Consider the following 19,123-nt stretch of genomic DNA (forward strand, 5'->3'; position numbering starts at 1 on the left):
CATGCTGACGGTGCCGGCCCTGCTCGCACCTGCTGACAGCACAGAGCGATTAGGGCCGGTGTCAGCAGCAGGTGTGAGCAGGGCCGGCGCCATCAGTGGGTGAGAGTGGCGGCTGCTGCCCCAATCACCCCTCAGAAGCAGGGAAGATGAGAAGCCCTCAGGGGCGATCGGGGCCAATGCCAGAAGCAGGTGCGAGCGCCGGGCGGGACCACAGTGCAGGAGCAAAGAATTTTCAGTACCCACCAGAGGCTCGCCCCGATGACAGTGACCGGCGCCCCGCCTTGGTCTGCTGCCCTCACTCACCTGCTCCACCATCCTGCCATGGCCGATGCCCACCATGTTCCACGCTCTGCCGCCTGCCCGCCATGTTCTGTGCATGCCCCCTGGTGGTCAGCGCATGTCACAGCAACCGGTTGTTCAATTGTTCCACTGTTCGGTCTATTTGCATATTAGGGTTTTATATATTTTTTTATTGATTTCAGAGAGAAGGGAGAGGGAGAGAGAGAGAGAGAGATAGAAACATCAATGATGACAGAGAATCATTGATCAGCTTCCTCCTGCACGCCCCACACTGGGGATTGAGCCCACAACCTAAGTATGTGCCCTTGACTGGAATCGAACATGGGACCCTTCAGTCCACGGGCCGACGCCCTATCCACTGAGCCAAACCAGCTAGGGCTGTTTCTTTACTTTCTTAAAAAATATATTTGTATTGATTTTTAGAGAGAGAGGAAAAGAGAGGGAGAGAAACATCGATGTGAGACCACAACACCAATTGGCTGCCTCCTGCACACCCCCCACCAGGGACCAAGCCTGAAACCCAGGCATATACCCTGACTGGGAATCGACCGCAACCTTTCAGTACCTAGGGTGATTGATGCCCAACCAACTGAGCCACACAGGCCAGGGCCAATGCTGTTTCTTCATCTGGGTGCTGATTGCAGGGACATGTTCGGTTGACGAAGATTCAGAAAGTGCCGCACTTAGGATATGTGCACAATTTTAGTAGATTACAGGTCAATAAAAAGTTGGTTGTCAATGAATGCATAAATAAGCGGAACAACAGGTCTCTCTCTCTCATCAATAAATAAAAAGTTTTTAAAAAGTTTTTGTTTTAAAAAAAATGTTCCTTAATTTCCAAGGAAGAAATGCCGTTTCTCCACCCCACCCCACCCCCACCCCATGCACTGCTCCTTGCCCCACTTCCTGGTCAGCCCAATGATCGTCACCACACAAATGAAGGTGTGATTCTGATCGGTTTCCTGGGTTTTGATGGTGTGAGCACTTGAATTGGAAATTAGCTATTTATGTCTCCCCATTTCCAATCCTTCCGGCTTCCCTTGTAAAATTAAAATATTGACATTTGGGATAAATTCTTAATAATCATTAAAGATAACAATAGTCCTCTTCCTGTGAGACAGGGTCTATTCCAGGTTAAAATAGTGTCTTATTTTTCCTCCCAACAGTCCTGCAAGATAACACTGTGATGCCCACTGCACCGCTGTGGAAGCTGAGCCTCAGTGAGATGGGTTACCATGACGAATGAGAAACGCTCCCCAGACCCTGCTCTTTCTAATCGTTCCTGTCACACCTCCAAGTGGCTTATTCTGCCACAGGCTCCATTCCACTGAACAGCTTTTCTATGCTCAGCCCCAGCCAGAACGGGAAGGCCAGATGGCTCGCTGCCAGGCCAGTCCGAGCTACCCGGCAGCTACCTGATAGGAGGGCCACAGGAAGCGAGGGCAAGCATGCTGGCGCTGAAATCCCAGGTCCTGCCCCCGGATACCCAGCCTTGAACGGCAGAGGAACCTCCAATAGCCAGGCAAGCGGAGAGCTGTCAGAGTCCTGGCAAGAGCCCTGAAATCAGAGCCGGCCAGCATGTGTCCCCGAACCTCAGAGCAGACACTATATTTACCCTGAAAGCCCTCCAGTGCCCTGAGCCCTATAAATAGCCATTAGGGCCCAAGCAAGTGGCCTTAACACATGGACTTCCTTCCAAAAATGCAGACTCGTTTTAATTAAATTTATAATTACCCTTCGGGAGGGCAGGCCCCTGGATTCACGTTGCTTTCGGAGACGCCGTGAGTAATTTCCTATGTATCAGACTGGGGGGGATTAGCAGGGTGTTCAGCTCGGAAGCAGCCTGGGGCTGCACAGAGTCTGGCTCCTGAGGGCACTCAGGGCTTGATGCACGAGGGCCTCCACCCTGCAGCCCTGGGCCTCCCCCGCCCCCCCCCCCCCCCCGGTGTCTTGGTCAGAAACCCTTTGCAAAGCCAGTGCCTTCTTGCCACTTCCCCCAGAACAAGATGGGGGTCACAGCAGTGCTCGCTCTGCCTCTGCTGCTGCTGGGAATCAGCGGCCTTCTGTTCATCTACCAAGAGGTGTCCAGGCTGTGGTCAAAGTCGGCCGTGCAGAACAAAGTGGTGGTGATCACCGATGCCATCTCAGGCCTGGGCAAGGGTAAGCGGCTTTCACCCCCACTCGGTCCCACTCCTGCCCCGAGGGATAGGCAGCCGCAGGGTGGGGTGCGGGCAATCCTGCGAGGCAGGCGGGGGTCAAGGCCGTGCTCTCTCCGAGCGTCTGTCATTAACCAGCAGGTCACACATGGTGCAAACCTTCTCCTTTGGAGGCTGCAGCTCCCTCGCCTGAGAAATGAGGGCACTGAGATTTCTGCAGTTGCAAACTCACAGCCTAAGTGGCTGCAGGTGTGGCTTGTTTTGCTCTCAAAGAGTCTCCAGAAATTTTGAAATGGGAAGCCCTTAGCTGGGGCAGTGTGTTGGTTATAAGCCTACACTTGGGAGCTCAGTTCAGTTCCTGGCTCTACCATTTTCATTTCTCTGGTGGTGTCACTTCTCTGCCTTGGATTTCTCATCCATAAGTGGGGTTACTAGTAATCTCCACCTCACAATATTGTGGTGAGGGACTAATGAATGAATAGACAGAACGCTCTTAGAGCAGCGGCTGGAGCTGTAGTGGGTACCACTCAAGTGTGAGCAGTGGTAAAATGATGGGCGTGCATGCTCTGGTGTGCCGCACACCCCTCCCCCCGACCCCCCGCCAATTCTCAGGTGCCACACTCGGCCTGATTCCCTCAAGCACATTACCTCGAGGCCTCAGAGGCATTTACGTTTGCAGGCCCTGAATTAGATGGTCTCAGAGGGCCCTTCCACGGGCGCCATCTGTGGCGTGATGTCCTCAGGCTTGTAAGATTTGACTCTATCCTTTCTAACCATGGTAGTGCAGCCCCACATGTTACATGGTCTGGGTGTCGTTTTTGCTGTTGTTTTGTCATTTTTAACCAAATGAAGAACACACCTGCCAAACATTCATTAGGTCACTTAGCAAGTGTCCATCGAGTCCACTGCATCCTGAGGGCTGAGCTGTACTGCCCCTTCCAAGGAGTCCCCCTGGGGTGGGGGGGCGGCTGGATGCCTCGTTGTCCTGCTGGGAATCCTCTCAGGGCTTCATTCTCTTGGGCGCCCCAATGGGAGCCAATCTGCCTGCCCTGACAATGGGCTCCATTTCAGTGGGTGATCAACTTGGGTGCACCATGTAAGTTTTTTTAAAGTGTAAGGTGGATAAGCTAGGTTCTTTGTGTGGCCCCTATGTGGGTCCCAGAAGCAATTCCCAAAGAGGATATAGCCTGCATCCTTACACTCAGGACTCAAGAGGGAGGGGGCACGAACTCCATCGTCTACACTATAGACTCCACAGCAGTGGTTCTCAACCTTCCGAATGCTGCGGCCCTTTAATACAGTTCCTCATGTTGTGGTGACCCCCAATTTCATTGTTACAAATTGAACATAATTAAAGCACAGTGATTAATCACAAAAACAATATGTAATCATATATGTGTTTTCCGATGGTCTTAGGCGACCCCTGTGAAAGGGTCGTTGGGCCCCCAAAGGGGTCGCGACCCACAGGTTGAGAACCACTGCTCTACAGGGACAAAGCAGGACACACACACATTTGTCAACCAGACCAGACTCAAGACAACAGGAAGCAGCAGTTGTCCTGGGGAATTGGAGTAGAGACACCCACTTACAGACACTCAGAGTCAAAGTCTTTGGGGAACCCTTGTTCTTCAAGTAGAACAGGCCCACCAGCATCAGCCCAGCTGCACACGCGGCCCCTTCATCGCCAAGCCTTCCCTGACGCCTTGGTGTCCCCGAGGAACTGACCGCTGGGCTCCTGAGCTCCTCATAGAAACACACCCGTTGGTGCCCTTCCCACACTGTGCCGGATCCATGCGTTTCTCAGTTGGTCTCTAGACATGAGCCCCCTGAGCTGGAGACTGTTTTGGTCACCTGCGGTGTCCCCACCACCTAGCTCAAAGCTGGGTGTGTAGTAAGTACCCCCCAAATGTGTATGTAAGGACCGTCCTCTAAAAGTGGCCATCTGATGAGAGAAGGCACTCCCTGGGGTAAGTATGTCGTTATGTACTTGTTTCGTTGATTTCTAACTAGATTCCAATAGGACCAGAGAACATACTCTGTGTGCTTTCAATTCTTGTGAATTTGTTGAGTGTGTTTTATGGCCCAGGAAGTGAACTGCCTCGGTGAACGGCCCCTGGAAGTGAATGCACAGCCTGCTGCTTTGGGTAGAGCGTTCTGCAAATGTGCGTTAGGTGCGACCGGTCAGGAGGCTGCTCGGCTCCTCTGTGCCCTTCCTGGTGTTCTGCCTTCCGAGATAGAGCTACTGTTCTCTCCACTGCTGGGAGATGCATGCGTGTGTTGGCAGTCTCTCTGTTTTTTTAAGTCTCATTAAGTCACAGTCACACATTGTACACATCCAGCGCCCAGGCGAATACACCTCAGGGGCAAACGGCACTTTCTGAGGTCCATGGCCTAGTCGCTGTCGTGACTACTGTCAGTGTCATTGTGTTTTACTGTATGGTATGGATCCCGCTCTGGAAAGAAATGCAAAGCAGAAAAAATTCAGTCCAAGTGTCTAGAGAAGTAACTTGAGGAGCTGGGTGTATGTGACCTTAAGTAAATGCCGAGCCAGAGCACGCTGCTGACCACAGAGACTCTAGGTTCAAAACGCCTCATTTCTCGGGTCCAAGGCAAGAAAAAAGTGAGAGGCACTGAGCAGATGACATGGGCTGTGCACAGCACACAGCCCAGCCCTGGGCCCAGGGAACCTGACCTAACCCGGGGGAGCAACAAGGAGCCCAGCGCCAAGCTGTTTACCAGGGAAACAGCTGTTTATCAGGACATCTCACCCTCACCCACACCCGCACCACTCAGCCAAGTCAAGAATCGAGTGACCTGGGACCCACTGTCGCTGCAGCAAGAGTAACGCTCAAAAGCCCTAACCGCTGCACTTCAGAGAGCACAGCCCGGCCTGCTCCATCACCTCTAGGATGCACGACGATTCGTCGTCAAACATTTCTGAGATCGAGCTGCTTGTCTTTCAGTCAACAGCACTTTACAGCATTCACAGGCCATCTGTCTGCATTTTAATATCTCTGATGTCAGGAAGCACCTTGCAGTCTCTGGCATCTTAGATTTGAGGGCTCGACTTAGGTTCGCTGCCTGAAAGAGAAAAAGCCTGGTGCCCACTTGCTTGACACAGGATAGATGCTGTGCTGGGCTAGCCTGAGAAAGAATAAATAGAAGAACACCTGGCTACACCTGGCGCCTTGCATTAGCAAGAACGACTGACCACGTGTTTGGGACTGTGCCTTTGGGGGTTGCTGGACCAAAGCAGCGGTCGCACCACTGGGCCATCTCCCAGGCCTGGGAAAGGCATGGTGTCAGCAGAGAAGAGGGGACATGGGACGATGGTAGGGAACACTCCTGACTGCGCCTCCTAATGAGGTCAAGGCCATAGGTTAGGTCTGGCTCTGGGCCACAGGCTTCTCACCCGGCCCTTGCCCAGCTTGTAAGTGTGTCCCATCTTCCTGAGAGGGCGGGGGAGTATCGGCAGGTGACAGCCCTCCCCTACATGCTCCTTTCTCAGCAGGGGGCATGGGCCAAGAGGCGGCCCACTGTGGGAAACCTCACTGCGTGGGGTAACGTCCTGGCTTCCCCAGGGACCAGCTGTGGACTCGGGGTAATCATTTCATGTCACTGAGCCTCCCTGCTCTGCTCTGTAAAACCCCGACCAGCACAGCGGACCATCGTGGCTGCCCCACACGCAGCGGCTGCCCCTCAAATGACAGCTGAGCCTCGGACGCCTTCCTCCCCCCAAATGAATTCTGTTTCTATGAAAAGCCATAGATATTAAAGAATTTTTAAGTAAAAAGAACATAAGGCATAGACCCCCATGCACTCAGGAACACTCACTCATCTATTTGCTTTCAGCCCCTTCATGATGCTCACAGGTGCAACCAGCAGGAATCGGGCTGAGGTGACACATGCAGCGGGGATTATTTCTCTGCACCTTGATTTGTTAAGATATTTTTAATGTGTTTTTATTGATTTCAGAGAAGAAGGGAGAGGGAGAGGGAGATAGAAACATCAATGATCAGAGAGAAACATCGATTGGTGCCTCCCGCACGCCGCCTACCAGGGACCGAGCCCAGAATCCGGGCATGTGCACTGACAGTGAATTCCTGGTTCATCGTTCGTTGCTCAACCACTGAGCCACACCGGCTGGGCTGCATGTTGGTTCTCTTAAAAAATCAGGTGGTGCCATGGCTTTTCTGATACTCTTAGTTTATGCAAAACCCTGTGGCTATAAAACACTTCTGTCGATTCAGAAATGGGATGCCCTCCAATACGTTAGGAAAGGTGCCAGTTCTCATGAAAGGTGAACTTTCTTTCCCCTCTCCGCTCCTCCCAGCAGGGCAGGTTACCCATCAGAAGGCTGCTCTTCCTGAGCCCTCTGGGGTGAAGGGGGGGGTGGGGAGGAGGTAGCAGGAGAGCGGGAATCAGTCTGACCTGCCTGACACTGGGGAGATGGCGCATGTTTAAACCGAGTCTGAGTCTTCCTCGGGGGGAGTGTTGGGTCCAGCAGAGTTCTCCCGGGAACATCCGTTCACACTTCCTGAGAAGGGCTGTGCTCTGCTTGCACAGTCACAGCTCAGCCCGTCTTTGAGGGTCTGCACCCCCCAGGCCCTCTGTGTGAGACCCACTGCCCTCCTGCCAGCTCCCAACCAGTCACACCCTCCGTCTGGTCCGCTGTGGCTGTGCGGTGGGGTCCTCAACAATACGAACCCACCCCGTGGGGCAGCCAGCTCTCCCCTCCTCTGCTCCGGGGAGAGTTGTTGGCCCATGGTCCTTTCCATCGGATTCTCAGGTCTGACTCAGACATGGGTCTGGGTCCCAGCTGCAGGGAGCTCACAGGGAGCTGTTGACAAGAACCACTGGCACCTTCTCTCTAGGAGGGAGAAATGGGCAAATACTCACCTAACAGTTCTTTCCCCCAAATTCCTTCTTCAAAGACCTCCCTCCTCTTCCTTGATCCATTTGTGTCCTATTTTTTTGGACACAAATGGATCCTTAAACAGGGTTTGGTTCATCCCTTTGAAAATTTACATCTTAGACTGGCCGCTAACTTTAAGATTTTAGATCTATTTGCTCTGGTCAAACTTCCAATTAAAATCCTGTTTCCTCAATTTGTCTCTGTCCTAATTTTTATTTATGTTTTCTGATGTAAAGGAAGCTCTTTTAAGGAAACAGCTCTATAAATCATTTCTGTTTTGATTTCTTCCTTTCATGCTTAAACGATCTTTCCCCAGAGCAAGGCTATATATTCATCTCTCCTTCCTTCTAGTTCTTTTATGGTTCTGTTTTTACATTTAATTATTTAATGCATTTCAATATATTGCATCTAGATTTTTTTCCCTCCCAAATAGTTAAGCAGTGGTCCAAATACCCCTAAATAATATGTTCTTTTCACACTGATTCATAACTTCATTAAATACTAAACTCTTATGAATACATGGCTCTGTTTTTTTGTTTGTTTGTTTGTTTTTAAATATATTTTATTGATTTTTCACAGAGAGGAAGGGAGAGAGAGAGAGAGTCAGAAACATCAATGAGAGAGAAACATCGATCAGCTGCCTCCTGCACATCTCCCACCAGGGATGTGCCCGCAACTCAGGTACATGCCCTTGACGGGAATCGAACCTGGGACCCCTCAGTCCACAGGCCGACGCTCTATCCACTGAGCCAAACCGGTTTCGGCTACATGGCTCTGTTTTTAATCAAATTTTCTACCTATACTTGAGCCACTGCTTTAATTCCTGTAGCTTTATGATACATTTTAACAACAGATACTATTAGTCCATCCCCATTATCGTTTATCAAAATGTCCTTTGCTTTTCTTGCGTATTTATTGTTCCAAGTGAAGTTTAAGATCTTTCTGTCACTTTCCAAGGCAAGCTGGAACATTGATTTCCTGCATCAAATCCGCTGCAAATAAATTCCCATCTTTATTGAACTTGGCCACCCGCAATCATCATTCCTCTTTCTCAATAAAATACCTACATTTAGAGAAATCTTCCATTCTCTGTGGTCCTAATGATTCAAGGTGCCGTTGTTAACAGTTCTGTGGCGCTTTATTTTGGAGTTTTATCTCTTTCTTTGATCAGCAGCAGCTAGTTCTCACCCGCATTAACTGTTTGTGGGTTTGAAAGTGGTGACAGGCCCGTGGAACTTGTTTGGTGACTCTTCATCCTCCTCACGTCTTCTGGACCACCGGCCCGGGCTGCGGTGTGGGACAGTCCTTATTCCGTGGCCCGGGCAGCCCCGTGGAGCCTGGTGTCCGCGCGCACACCTGGAGCCCCCATCTCCTTCGTGGCGACTTTCCGGGTCCCTGTGAGTGCCCGAGGGGCGCGCTTCTTGAAAGCCACGCCGTGGGTGCACGTGGGAGTGTCGATGGTGTATTCTCTGGTCTCTACCTCCTTGATGGCAGAATGGCCCTTCTCGCCTCCCTTTCTTGTAGGAGCCACTCTGGTGGGTCCAGGTAGGAAAGGAAAGTAACACAGAATTTCTACGATGCCCTGATCAGCTTTTCCTCTTTCTGGCCCCTTCTGCCGTCTCTCCTGCTCCCATCTGGCTTACATGGCCCGCTCCAGCACCTCAGTCGCGCTCTCTCCAACACCACGACCCCCTGCCCACAGTGCTGTCCCAGCCACCTGTCTGGCTCCCTTCTCTCACCTGCCCTGGCCGCTAAGCTCGCAGGAGACTATCACACCCATAACGTCACTTCGAGCCGTTACCCTCGGACCCAGCCTCCCGGTGCTGCCCAGCCAGCCTTCTGCCTTCTGCTTGGTGGGCAATGGCACAGTAGCAGGTGCCCGCCCCCCAGTAGGTGCTGTGGCTGCCGAGGCTCAAAGACTCACCGTCCATCTGCCTGTGGACATTGACTTGCCCAGGAGTTAAACACCCTTTGCACCCACACCCAGGGGGAGGCAGCACAGTCAGCGACTGGTTGGCACAGGGGTAGGAAAGGCTGGTCCTCCTGCCTCCAGGGAGAACAGCTCTGCGGTTGGGTTTGCTCCAGAGCCTTCCTTGGATCCAGCCACGGCTGGACTTTACCTGGGACCCCATCCTTGCCTGGCACTACCCCGAGGCCTAACTCCTGGTAGGTTTTCCCTGAAGAGCACGCTCAGTAAATCCTGGCCACCCCAATTCTGCTTCCAGGCCGCCCAACCAGGGGACGGCCTCGGAGGGCTACTGTGAGAATTTAATATGCTGATACTTGTACATCTCCTTTAAGACTCCCTGGAACAAGTAAACTCTCGAGATATGTTAGCTTTCATTGTTCTTAAATGGCAGTGTTATTGCTGCACAAGAATGCAGTGTGTCTACCAGCCACTGCCCAGTTGGGAAAGTCCTGTATTGGGTGAGTTGGGAGTTAGTCCAGAGTCAAATTAACTAGACAGAAGGCAGGTTTGCTTTTTTAATAAAAAGAACCCTGGCTGGAGTACTTATCTACAGAGACTGTGTAAAGAAAACTGGTGCCATTTGGTCTGAAAAATACATAGGCTGTTCCCGATATCTTGAGATTGAGGTATATTTAGGGCTGTGGTCAGGAGGCCTCGGTGGGCAGGGTCATCGTTCTGTCCAGTTTGAGGAAGAATGTTCTCATAATCAGAGCGCACCTGTGAACAAAGAGCTGTCCCACCCCACGATGGGGTCCCTGTCACAGGAGGCCACATACCAAGGGCCCGATGAGAACAGATCCCAGCCCAGGGAGGAGGTGGAGTGAAATGAACTCTAAAAGACCTCAGGGTCCTAAGACTTTTAGAGTCTTTTAAATTTTTTTCCATTTTTTCCTTTGTTGATTAAGGTATTACGTATGTGTCCTTATCCCCCCCATACCCCCCTACCTCCCCACTCATGCCCTCACCCCCCTGGTGTCTGTGTCCATTGGTTAGGCTTCTATGCATGCATACAAGGCCTTTGGTTGATCTCTGAGACTCCTTGAATTTTTGAATTTGCACTGCAGAGGGGCTCACCATCCGTGGCTCCATCCACACAGTGCACCCCGCCCTCCTTCCTTCTCCCCACAGAGTGCGCCCGGGTGTTCCACACGGGCGGCGCGAGGCTGGTGCTGTGCGGGAAGAACTGGGAGAGGCTGGAGAACCTCTACGATGCCCTGATCAGCGTGGCTGACCCCAGCAAGGTGAGGCCTCGGCAGTCAGCCTGGACAGCTCCCGGGCACCCGTAACCTCCGCGGGTTGTTAAAGAGCAGCTCTCTGGTCAAATGGGGGGAAATGTGGTGATAACTTTGGGGGAATGTAAGGCGACGGCCTCATTCATCTTGACACAGCGTGTCTGCCAGTCATAGGGGTCAATTCACTGACCACTGGCCAGGCCTAATCGTGTCCTCCAGCCATTGACTCCCCAACCCCCCACCCCATTCTATTTAAGTCAGAGCCAAAGAGGATCCAGAGGGAGGGTATGTCACCTCAAGTGATGTTTTCTTCAAAGAGATCAGGGGGAGAAACCCCCCCTAAGGAGTCACCCGGGAGGTGACCGCGTATTTCAGCGCCGCTGCCGTTTTCAGAGCGTTTCCGGAGCGCTGTAGGGAAACTGCCTTCAGCTCCCTCCGGGGCTTTTTAAATCTTTGCCCGTGACGTTGAACTTGGTGTTTGGAAATAGCCAACAATAATTCAGACCCAAGTGTGGTAGATGAAAAGGTGGAGGAAACAGGGCAGCACATGACCCTTCGAGGTGTGTTTCCTGGACGTTCTCAGGGAATGAGTGAACCGGAGGCTCTGAGGCCGTGGTGGGAGATGCTGAGGAAGCCACGCTCCTCTGGCCGATGACTTTCCCACGGGACTTTCCGGAGCCTTTGACATGCTAATGAGGCGCATTGTGTGCCTCCGAAAAGAGTATTTCACTTCCCAAGCAAATTGGGTCAGGAGACCCTCTTTTCAAGGTTGTATCTCAGGACTAGTGTCTGTTAACCACTGAGATTGTTTTAACCCCATGGCCTCATCAGTTTTCCCATCCCTATCCCTCTCAACATGAGTCTCCATGACAACACGTGTCTAGAGCTCACCACCACGCCTGGCTGCAAAGCTGGATGTGGGCCGTTACAAAACAAAGTACTGCCTGGGAAATAGAGTCAGTAATATCGTAGTAACGCTGCATGATGTCAGGGAGGCACTAGACTTACCGGGGGATCACTTGGCACGTCATAGAATGTCTAGTCATTATGCTATCCACCTGAAACTAATAGACTATTCAATGTCAAGTGCAATTGAAAATTAAAGGGGAAAAAATGTTTAAGCCAGATGTGGCTTGTAAGCCATTTTGGAAAGCAGTTTCCAGAAAGCTCAGAAACGTTTTAAATAATGACGCCACCACTGGAATCAGGACACAGCCCCGTGTAAAGGGTGCTATTCACTTGGGTCACTAGCTGTGGCCCCATGGCCAAAAGCGCAGACTTAGGGCTGCCTGTTTGCATGTTTGGATTTGTGTCGTGGCTGCTATGGCTCTGGTCCCCAAGGACGCATCCTGCATCACTTCCCTCCCTCCCGTGGTCATTTCTCCTTTTTCCTCATCAGTTTTCAGAGTCATTTCATGTGTCTGAATTTCTGAATTTAAAATGGGTGGCTCTTCGATCGAAGGGCCCCAACGTGTGAAGAGGAGGTGTTCCCACGCGTGTCTTGACTGTCTCGTTGATTCGGCAGACGTTCACCCCAAAGCTGGTCTTCTTAGACCTGGCGGACATCAGCTGTGTGCAGGACGTGGCCAAGGAGGTCCTGGGCTGCTACGGCTGCGTGGACATCCTCGTCCACAACGCCAGCCTGAAGGTGAAGGGGCCAGCCGATAAGATCTCCCTGGAGCTGGACAGAAGGATCATGGATGCCAACTACTTTGGGCCCATCACACTGACCAAAGGTCTCGTGAGTTTGATCTTCCTCTGGACTTTCTGGGCCACCAGCTGCTAGGGAGGGCTCCGTTATGTAGACAGACGGGCATCCAATTCTGGAAGAAGTCTCCAGCCCCTGAGAAAAATCCCTACTTATTTGGTGAAAGCCTTGGACATTCTGACTGTGAATGCTGATGGAAGGAAAGGGGCTTTGGAAGTATCTTCCTGGTCTATTCAAGCTCCCTCTCTGTGAGGCCCGTTCCCCAATCCCTTCCCTCCCCCCTCTCCTCATTATATCCATGGCTCCCTTCCGACCCCATCCCCTATCTCTGCACATTGTCTTCATGCTCGGCATCAATTTTGACCTATCAGCCTTGCAGCCGATCTGCTTCTAACCATGACAGTTTTTTTAAGGTAGAGCTTCTGCCCTCAGTAATAAAGAGGAAAACAGTTTATCTCCAAAGCGCAAGAGGACCCAGAATACTGTCGCTCCCTTTGCAAGAAACAGGGAGGGCAGGAATCCCTTTTAAGGGTCAAGTGGTGGTTCCTGTGTGAGCATTTTTCACTGCCAAGTTCAAAGGCAGGCCTGAAGCCGAGGGGGTTAGGGCTGGAGAGGACATGGGATAGGACCAGTAGTCGAAGTCCCTTCCCCACAAAAAGCTTAGCAAAGCAGAACCCCAAGAAGGAGCATATAAGCATGGAGAATCCCTACATGTAGGGAGTGGGGTTCCTGGTGGAGGCTGAGGGAGCAGGATTTTGCAGCCAGGATCTCCACGCTAATGGCGACGATGACACAGAAGGAAAAAAATATTTCATGCAGAAAGATGACCTCCCAGAGCTTCTAACATGGTGCCCAGAGATAACAAGAGCCTCCGGCCCAGCCCCTGGGGACACACCAAGCTGTGCCCTTCAGTTAACCTCTGGGGGGTCAGGGTTCCAGGACATCCAAGTGAGGAATGCACAGTGGAGCGGGAGAGGCCAGGACTGGGTGTCTCCCTGGCTGCGCCTCTAACGTGCCGAGCCTGGACTCCACTCCCTGGCCGAGTCTCTGTGTGCCCGCCTCGAACACGCAGGCGCCGGATTCAGTTGGCCATCAGAAAGTTGAGTCTTTTAACTTTTGCCAGATTCCTCTTCCACCGGTACTGCTACTTCCTTCATATCTTTCTCTGAATTCTCTCCATTTTATTTATTTATTTATTTATTTTATATTTCTTTATTGATTTCAGAGAGGAAGGGAGGAGAGAGAGATAGAAACATCAATGATGAGAGAGAATCATTGATTGGCTGCCTCCTGCATGTCCCCCACTGGGGATCAAGCCTGCAACCCAGGCATGTGCCCTTGGCCGGAATCAAACCTGGGACCCTTCAATCCGCAGGCTGACGCTCTATCCACTGAACCAAGCCGGGCAGGGCAATTCTCTCCATTTTAAAGGAATTCGCTTTGGGAGGAAATCTTTCTAACACCACCATAAATTAGAAACCCCGTTCTCTCCCCATAAATAGAAGAAAACCTGAAATCAGAACAAAGTAGAAAATTCTCCCAAGGGCTGAGGTCTTTCCTCGCTTTGTTAAAAGATTAGCACATGCAAGAGGGTGCTGGAGGCACATTGGAACCAACAGCAGACTTGCTACTGGCGGTGAGAGGAGAATTGAAAAGGGGTTGCCTCCCTCGCTATTGAAATCGTGTCCCCGTGCCCATGGGCGGGTCATTTAAAGTCCCCCAGCAATTCACCAGTTGAGACCAGCCCACTCTTAGGAAAACTGGACAAGTGATGGCTGGGGGTCTGTTCCATACTCGTCCTGTCACTAGGGAGATGGAGGACCCCTGAAGAAATGGGTCTGGGGGAGGTCTGCCTGTTCCTGCTGACTTGGTCTCAGATTTTTAACCTCGACTCATTGTCCTGCACTTTCCAGTCCTGCTTCCCAACATGATCTCCCGGAGGACGGGCCAAATCGTGCTAGTGAACAACATCCAAGGGAAGCTTGGGATTCCATTCCGTACAGCTTGTAAGTTGACAAGACAAGAATGTTTTGTCTTCCATGTTTTATAAGACAAGAGGTGTTGTGTCAAGGATGAGGCATATGGTGCCATGGGAGAAGGTCCAAAAATGAAATGGCCTGTTGCATTTTCTCTCATCCCTTCAGTTCCTATTTTGAGCACCCATAGCCTGAGGGTGGCTGTGGTAGACACAGAGACAGGAAAGTAAGGGCCCGCTCCCCCGAGGCTCATGTCTCACAGTGTCAGGACATCCCTGGCTGAACGTGATCAGTGCCAGACGAAGACCACACTCCGGACAGGTGTGGCCAGCCGGCACAGTCATGGCATACTCAGCCCCATGTTGGGCGCCTTATGTGCTGAGCCAGCTCAGCCAGGTTCGGTGAGCCTGAGTGGGGTGGTGAAGGATGGAGAAAAGACAGACAAGAGAAGAAAGCTGGGTCTGGGTGGAACACTGCCCCCTCTGATGGAGAGCCTCTCTGATGGAGAGCTAGCGACAGCACCACGGACTACAAGCCGTGTCTTTATTTTATAGCAGATTCCACGAGGCAAAGTAAGGACGTGGTCAAGATGTTTACAACATTCTCGTGGGTTTCAATCATACTCATTTACATGCCCCTGAACTCTATCAAGCCCATATTTAGACACATGGGGCCACGTGTTTGGACCATAGGTTCAAGTTTACAGCTACAGCTGTTGGCTATAATTATGCTGGGAGGGCTTTGCCCTCCAATCTGGACTTGCACGTGGCCATGAGATGACTGTGCCCTCTCATTAGTCCGAGGCTTGAACCTGTCCAAACACTGTAGCTGCTCTCCACAGACAGGGGTGCACAGCCCGGCTCAATCGCCACTGTGACTTTACCTTTCACATAGACGGGGTATCAATGCGAGGGCCTTGGAGACCGGCTGCCTTCACTCAGCAGGACGTTTCAAGGTTCATCCCTGGCATGTGTCAGAGCTCCATTCCTTTTGATGGCCGAATGCTGCTTCATTGTACGGACAGACCACATTTTATGTATCATTCATCAGCTGATGGACGTCTGGGTTGTTTCGACTTTGGGGCCATTATGAATGATGCTGCTGTGAACATTCATGGACCAGATCTTGTGTGGACACACGTTTTCATTGCTCGCGTGGGACTCCTCAGTGTTTAAGGAACTGTTTTCTAAAGCAGCTGCCCTAATTCACAGCCTTCCTGGCAGGGAAGGGGAGCTCTCGCGTGGGCCAGGCTCGTTATAGACGTCTCATTTGATCTTCACAACTTGGCAAGGGTCATATTATCCCCATATTTTAAAAAGTATGTTTTTATTGATTTTTAGAGAGAGGGGAAGAGAGAGAGATAGAAACATTGATCAGAGAGAAAGATCCGCCGGCTGCCTCCTGCATGGCCCTTACTGGGGAGCGAGCCTGAAACCTGGGCATGTGCCTTGACCGGGAATCTCTTCATAACCTCTTGATTCATGGGTCGTTACTCAACCACTGACCCACCCGAGCCGGGCCCATCCCCATTTTAAAGATAAGAAAACTGAGCCTCAGAAATGTGAAGTGATTTGCCGAGGCTGCGCAGTGGGCAAGTGGTAACCTGGATTCAGCCCCAGCTCCGGCCCTGCCCCTCCCATCACAGGGCTTCCTTCCTCCCCCAGGAAGTGAGTCCCAGGCCTCCCGGCTGAGCTGGTAGGAATGTGCGCTAGGCGCCCTGTCCCCATCTCTCCGGGAAGCGGGGTGGCGCCCTGACCCACTGCTGGCTGCTTTCCCTCCCAGACGCTGCCTCCAAGCACGCTGCGCTCGGCTTCTTCGACTGCCTCCGAGCCGAAGTGGAGGAGTACGACGTGGTGGTCAGCACCGTGAGCCCGACGTTCATCCGGTCCTACCATGTGCACCCGGGCCAGGGCGGCTGGGAGGCCTCCATTTGCAAATGTGAGCATTTCCAGGGGAGCCAGAGGAATGGGTGGGGAGGGCTGGGGGCAGGAGGGTGTGCCATAGGGGGTGCCCTCAGGACAGCCTGATTTTATTGGGTCCTGGGGAGGGGAGGGGTGTCTTCCAGAAGCATGAGACTGGGGGGTGGGGTCCTTGCACCACCTAATGGCAGGGAGGGGCCCCAGAACTTCAGTCCAGAGGCACCAGGTCGAGAGAATCCTAACCTGTAACGCGCAGTCCAGGGCCAGCTGGGCTCAGTCACTCACAGGCTCTGTGACCATGGCCATGGAGCGGCCTCTCTGAGCCTCAGTTTCCCAGGTTTGGTCGTTAAGAACAGCCTGCTCCCCTTTCCCTAGAAGAATAGAGTCCGAGAGTCTGGAGCCAGGCTGCCTGCATCTGAAGCTTGCCTCTATCACATACTAGATGTTTGAGCACAAGCAATTCCCTTCCTCTCCGTGCCTCAGTTTCCCGGCTAGAAAATGAGGGATGGTGCTATCCAGCTCATGGAGTCATTGGGAGGAATGAGGGCTCTGGCTCCCAGAGGGTTTGGAGCAGTTCCCAGCACATTGTTATTACTGTTATGCTAGAATGCTCTGCTCACTGCCCTCGGCCCGAGGCTCTGTCCACCTTAGGGAGTCAGGGTGAACCACGATGGGGGAGTGAGTCCAGGAGGCCAAGCACGGCTCACGAACAGCAGCGATCAGCAGCATCCCCTGAGTTCCCCCGACACCTTTAGCTTTTCCCAGCTCCTCCTCATCCCTTCTACGGCTCCTGTGAAGTTAATAGCGCAGGAAGCTGCACCCACTTTACAGATGAGGAAGCTGAGGTGCAGAGGCGTAAAGTGTCTGCCCAGGGCCTCCGGTCAGTGGAAGGCAGAGCTGCCCTGAGCCCCTGACTCCAGGCTTGGCACACACGGCCCTGCCTTTGGGCGCGCAGAGGGGCCTGACCAGCTTGCTCCTGCTGGGGCTCGAACCCGTGCCCTCCGCTGGGGCTCTTTAGTCTTTTCCAGGAAGCTGACCTATGGGGTGCACCCAGTGGACGTGGCCGAGGAGGTGATGCGCACGGTGAGACGGAAGAAGCAAGAGGTGTTCATGGCCAACCCCATCCCCAAGGCCGCCGTGTACGTGCGCACCTTCTTCCCCGAGTTCTTCTTCGCTGTGGTGGCCTGTGGGGTGAAGGAGAGGCTCAGTGTCCCCGAGGACGGCTGACACGGGGGGCAGTGGCTCACCCGACGGGAATAAAGGCTTTCCTGCAGGCGCCGGTTCTTCTGTCCTCTCGGCACTGGGGGCCCCACACAAGCCCCCCGCTCCACCCCTGTAACCTGTCCTCCTGGTGGGAGATGCTCACCATCCTGGCAAGGATGGCCCGGGGGCCTCTGGGTGTCTCCACTCGACATTCCCAGGATGCACTTCCAGAAGCTTCTTGACTCTGTAGGGTGACATCTGAGCAGAAAACAGGAACCAGAGTGGACCTAACACCACACACACACACACACACACACACACACACACACACACACGGCCAGTTTAGTAAGGGCCACTGGCCCACATCAGTCCCCAAGAACAGGCAGGGCTTGGCAACCCCACGGGCAGCCCTGCCACGTAGACCTTCCTGCAGGGATGTGTCACTGTGAGAAACCTTTAAACCTGCAGATAATTTTTATGAGCTTATCTGAGCCCAGCTGACGACAACTGTTGGGAAGCAAAATCTCAACGGAGTGAGAAAGTGCTCCGGAGAATGGCAGCTTCGCACCTTATTCTATACATTATAATCAACGGAGGAGGTGCAAGGAGTTACCGGAAGTCCACTGGTGATAGATTGGGGAGGCGGGGAAATCTCTGGGAACGGATAAAAAGTAAAATGAATAGAGACACATACTTCTCTCCATTGGCGGGTGTAGGAGAGTTAGCAGTTAACAATTAACACGATCACAGAGCAATGCGGGGATTTGTGGTCTCTGCTCTGGGCAGTGAGGGTGTGGAAAAGGGAAGTTACCCTGACATCCTAAAGGTGTCATCGTAGATGCAACAGGACAATGGACAGGCGCAGTTAAGGTACAGACTGACCTATGTCAGGGAAGATGCCGGCCTAGGACATGACTACCCGCCATGACCCGCTTTTAGTCAGAAAGTTTTCATGTCAGACCGTCCTATGCGGTTCCTTTCAGTCTCTGCGTGTGCAGGACCCAGCAGGCAGGCCTCCCCTGAGCTTGTCGGGTGAGCACGTGGCCCCGTCTTGTCCACGGTGGAAACATTCTGTCATCTGCATTTTTCAATATGACAACCAACCGTCAGCCACATGTGGCTGCTGAGCCCTCGACTTGTAGCCTGTGCAGCTACGAAAGGGGATTTTTCACTTTGTTTCATTCTAATCAACCCGAATTGCAATAGCCACAGGGCTGGCAGCTCCCGGCGGGCAGCGGCGGCGCAGAGCTGTGATTCTCGGTCCTGGCAGCGTCTCTGAATGAGCCCCTTCCCCAGACTTCATTGGCCGGAAGGGGGGCCCGGGCACTGCTGTTTTTATCAAGTTTCTCAGTTGGTTCTAAGGGGCAACAAATGTTCAGAACTCCTGCCCGGGGCATCCACCGCCTCCCAGCCTTTGCTTATATCCTCACAGCGAAACGCATTGGGAACTGCCACCCTTGTTACTGATGGGTGTTTCTCTTTGTTTAGTTTTCTTACACAAAACGGGTTAATGGTTCTTGGGATCTTGGAAAGTGTAGGGCACGCTTTTTGCATCCATATTGTAACTGCGAGTCAAACCTTTGTCATATTTATAGATGAAAGGGAGCTCAAATTTGCTATTTACAAAATGAACGTGCATATGGTACACATAGGCACATGTATAAACCTTAATTTATTTTTAAATATATTTTTATTGATTTCAGAGAGGAAGGGAGAAGGAAAGAGAGAGATAGAAACATCCATGA

General features: G+C 52.3%; 1 protein-coding gene across 1 annotated transcript; it reads left to right on the forward strand.

Annotated features, from left to right (window-relative positions):
- Positions 1-1,927: 1,927 nt before the first annotated feature.
- DHRS7C (dehydrogenase/reductase 7C) lies at positions 1,928-17,448 on the forward strand. The gene is made up of 7 exons (XM_059668619.1): positions 1,928-2,081; positions 2,301-2,460; positions 10,469-10,581; positions 12,098-12,308; positions 14,194-14,286; positions 16,039-16,194; positions 17,194-17,448. Exons 2-7 carry the CDS (start codon positions 2,307-2,309, stop codon positions 17,400-17,402), a joined length of 936 nt encoding a protein of 311 aa, XP_059524602.1. The 5' UTR covers positions 1,928-2,081; positions 2,301-2,306; the 3' UTR covers positions 17,403-17,448.
- Positions 17,449-19,123: the final 1,675 nt, after the last annotated feature.

This window comes from Myotis daubentonii, chromosome 16 (genome assembly GCF_963259705.1).
Source record: "Myotis daubentonii chromosome 16, mMyoDau2.1, whole genome shotgun sequence".
Taxonomy (NCBI): domain Eukaryota; kingdom Metazoa; phylum Chordata; class Mammalia; order Chiroptera; family Vespertilionidae; genus Myotis; species Myotis daubentonii.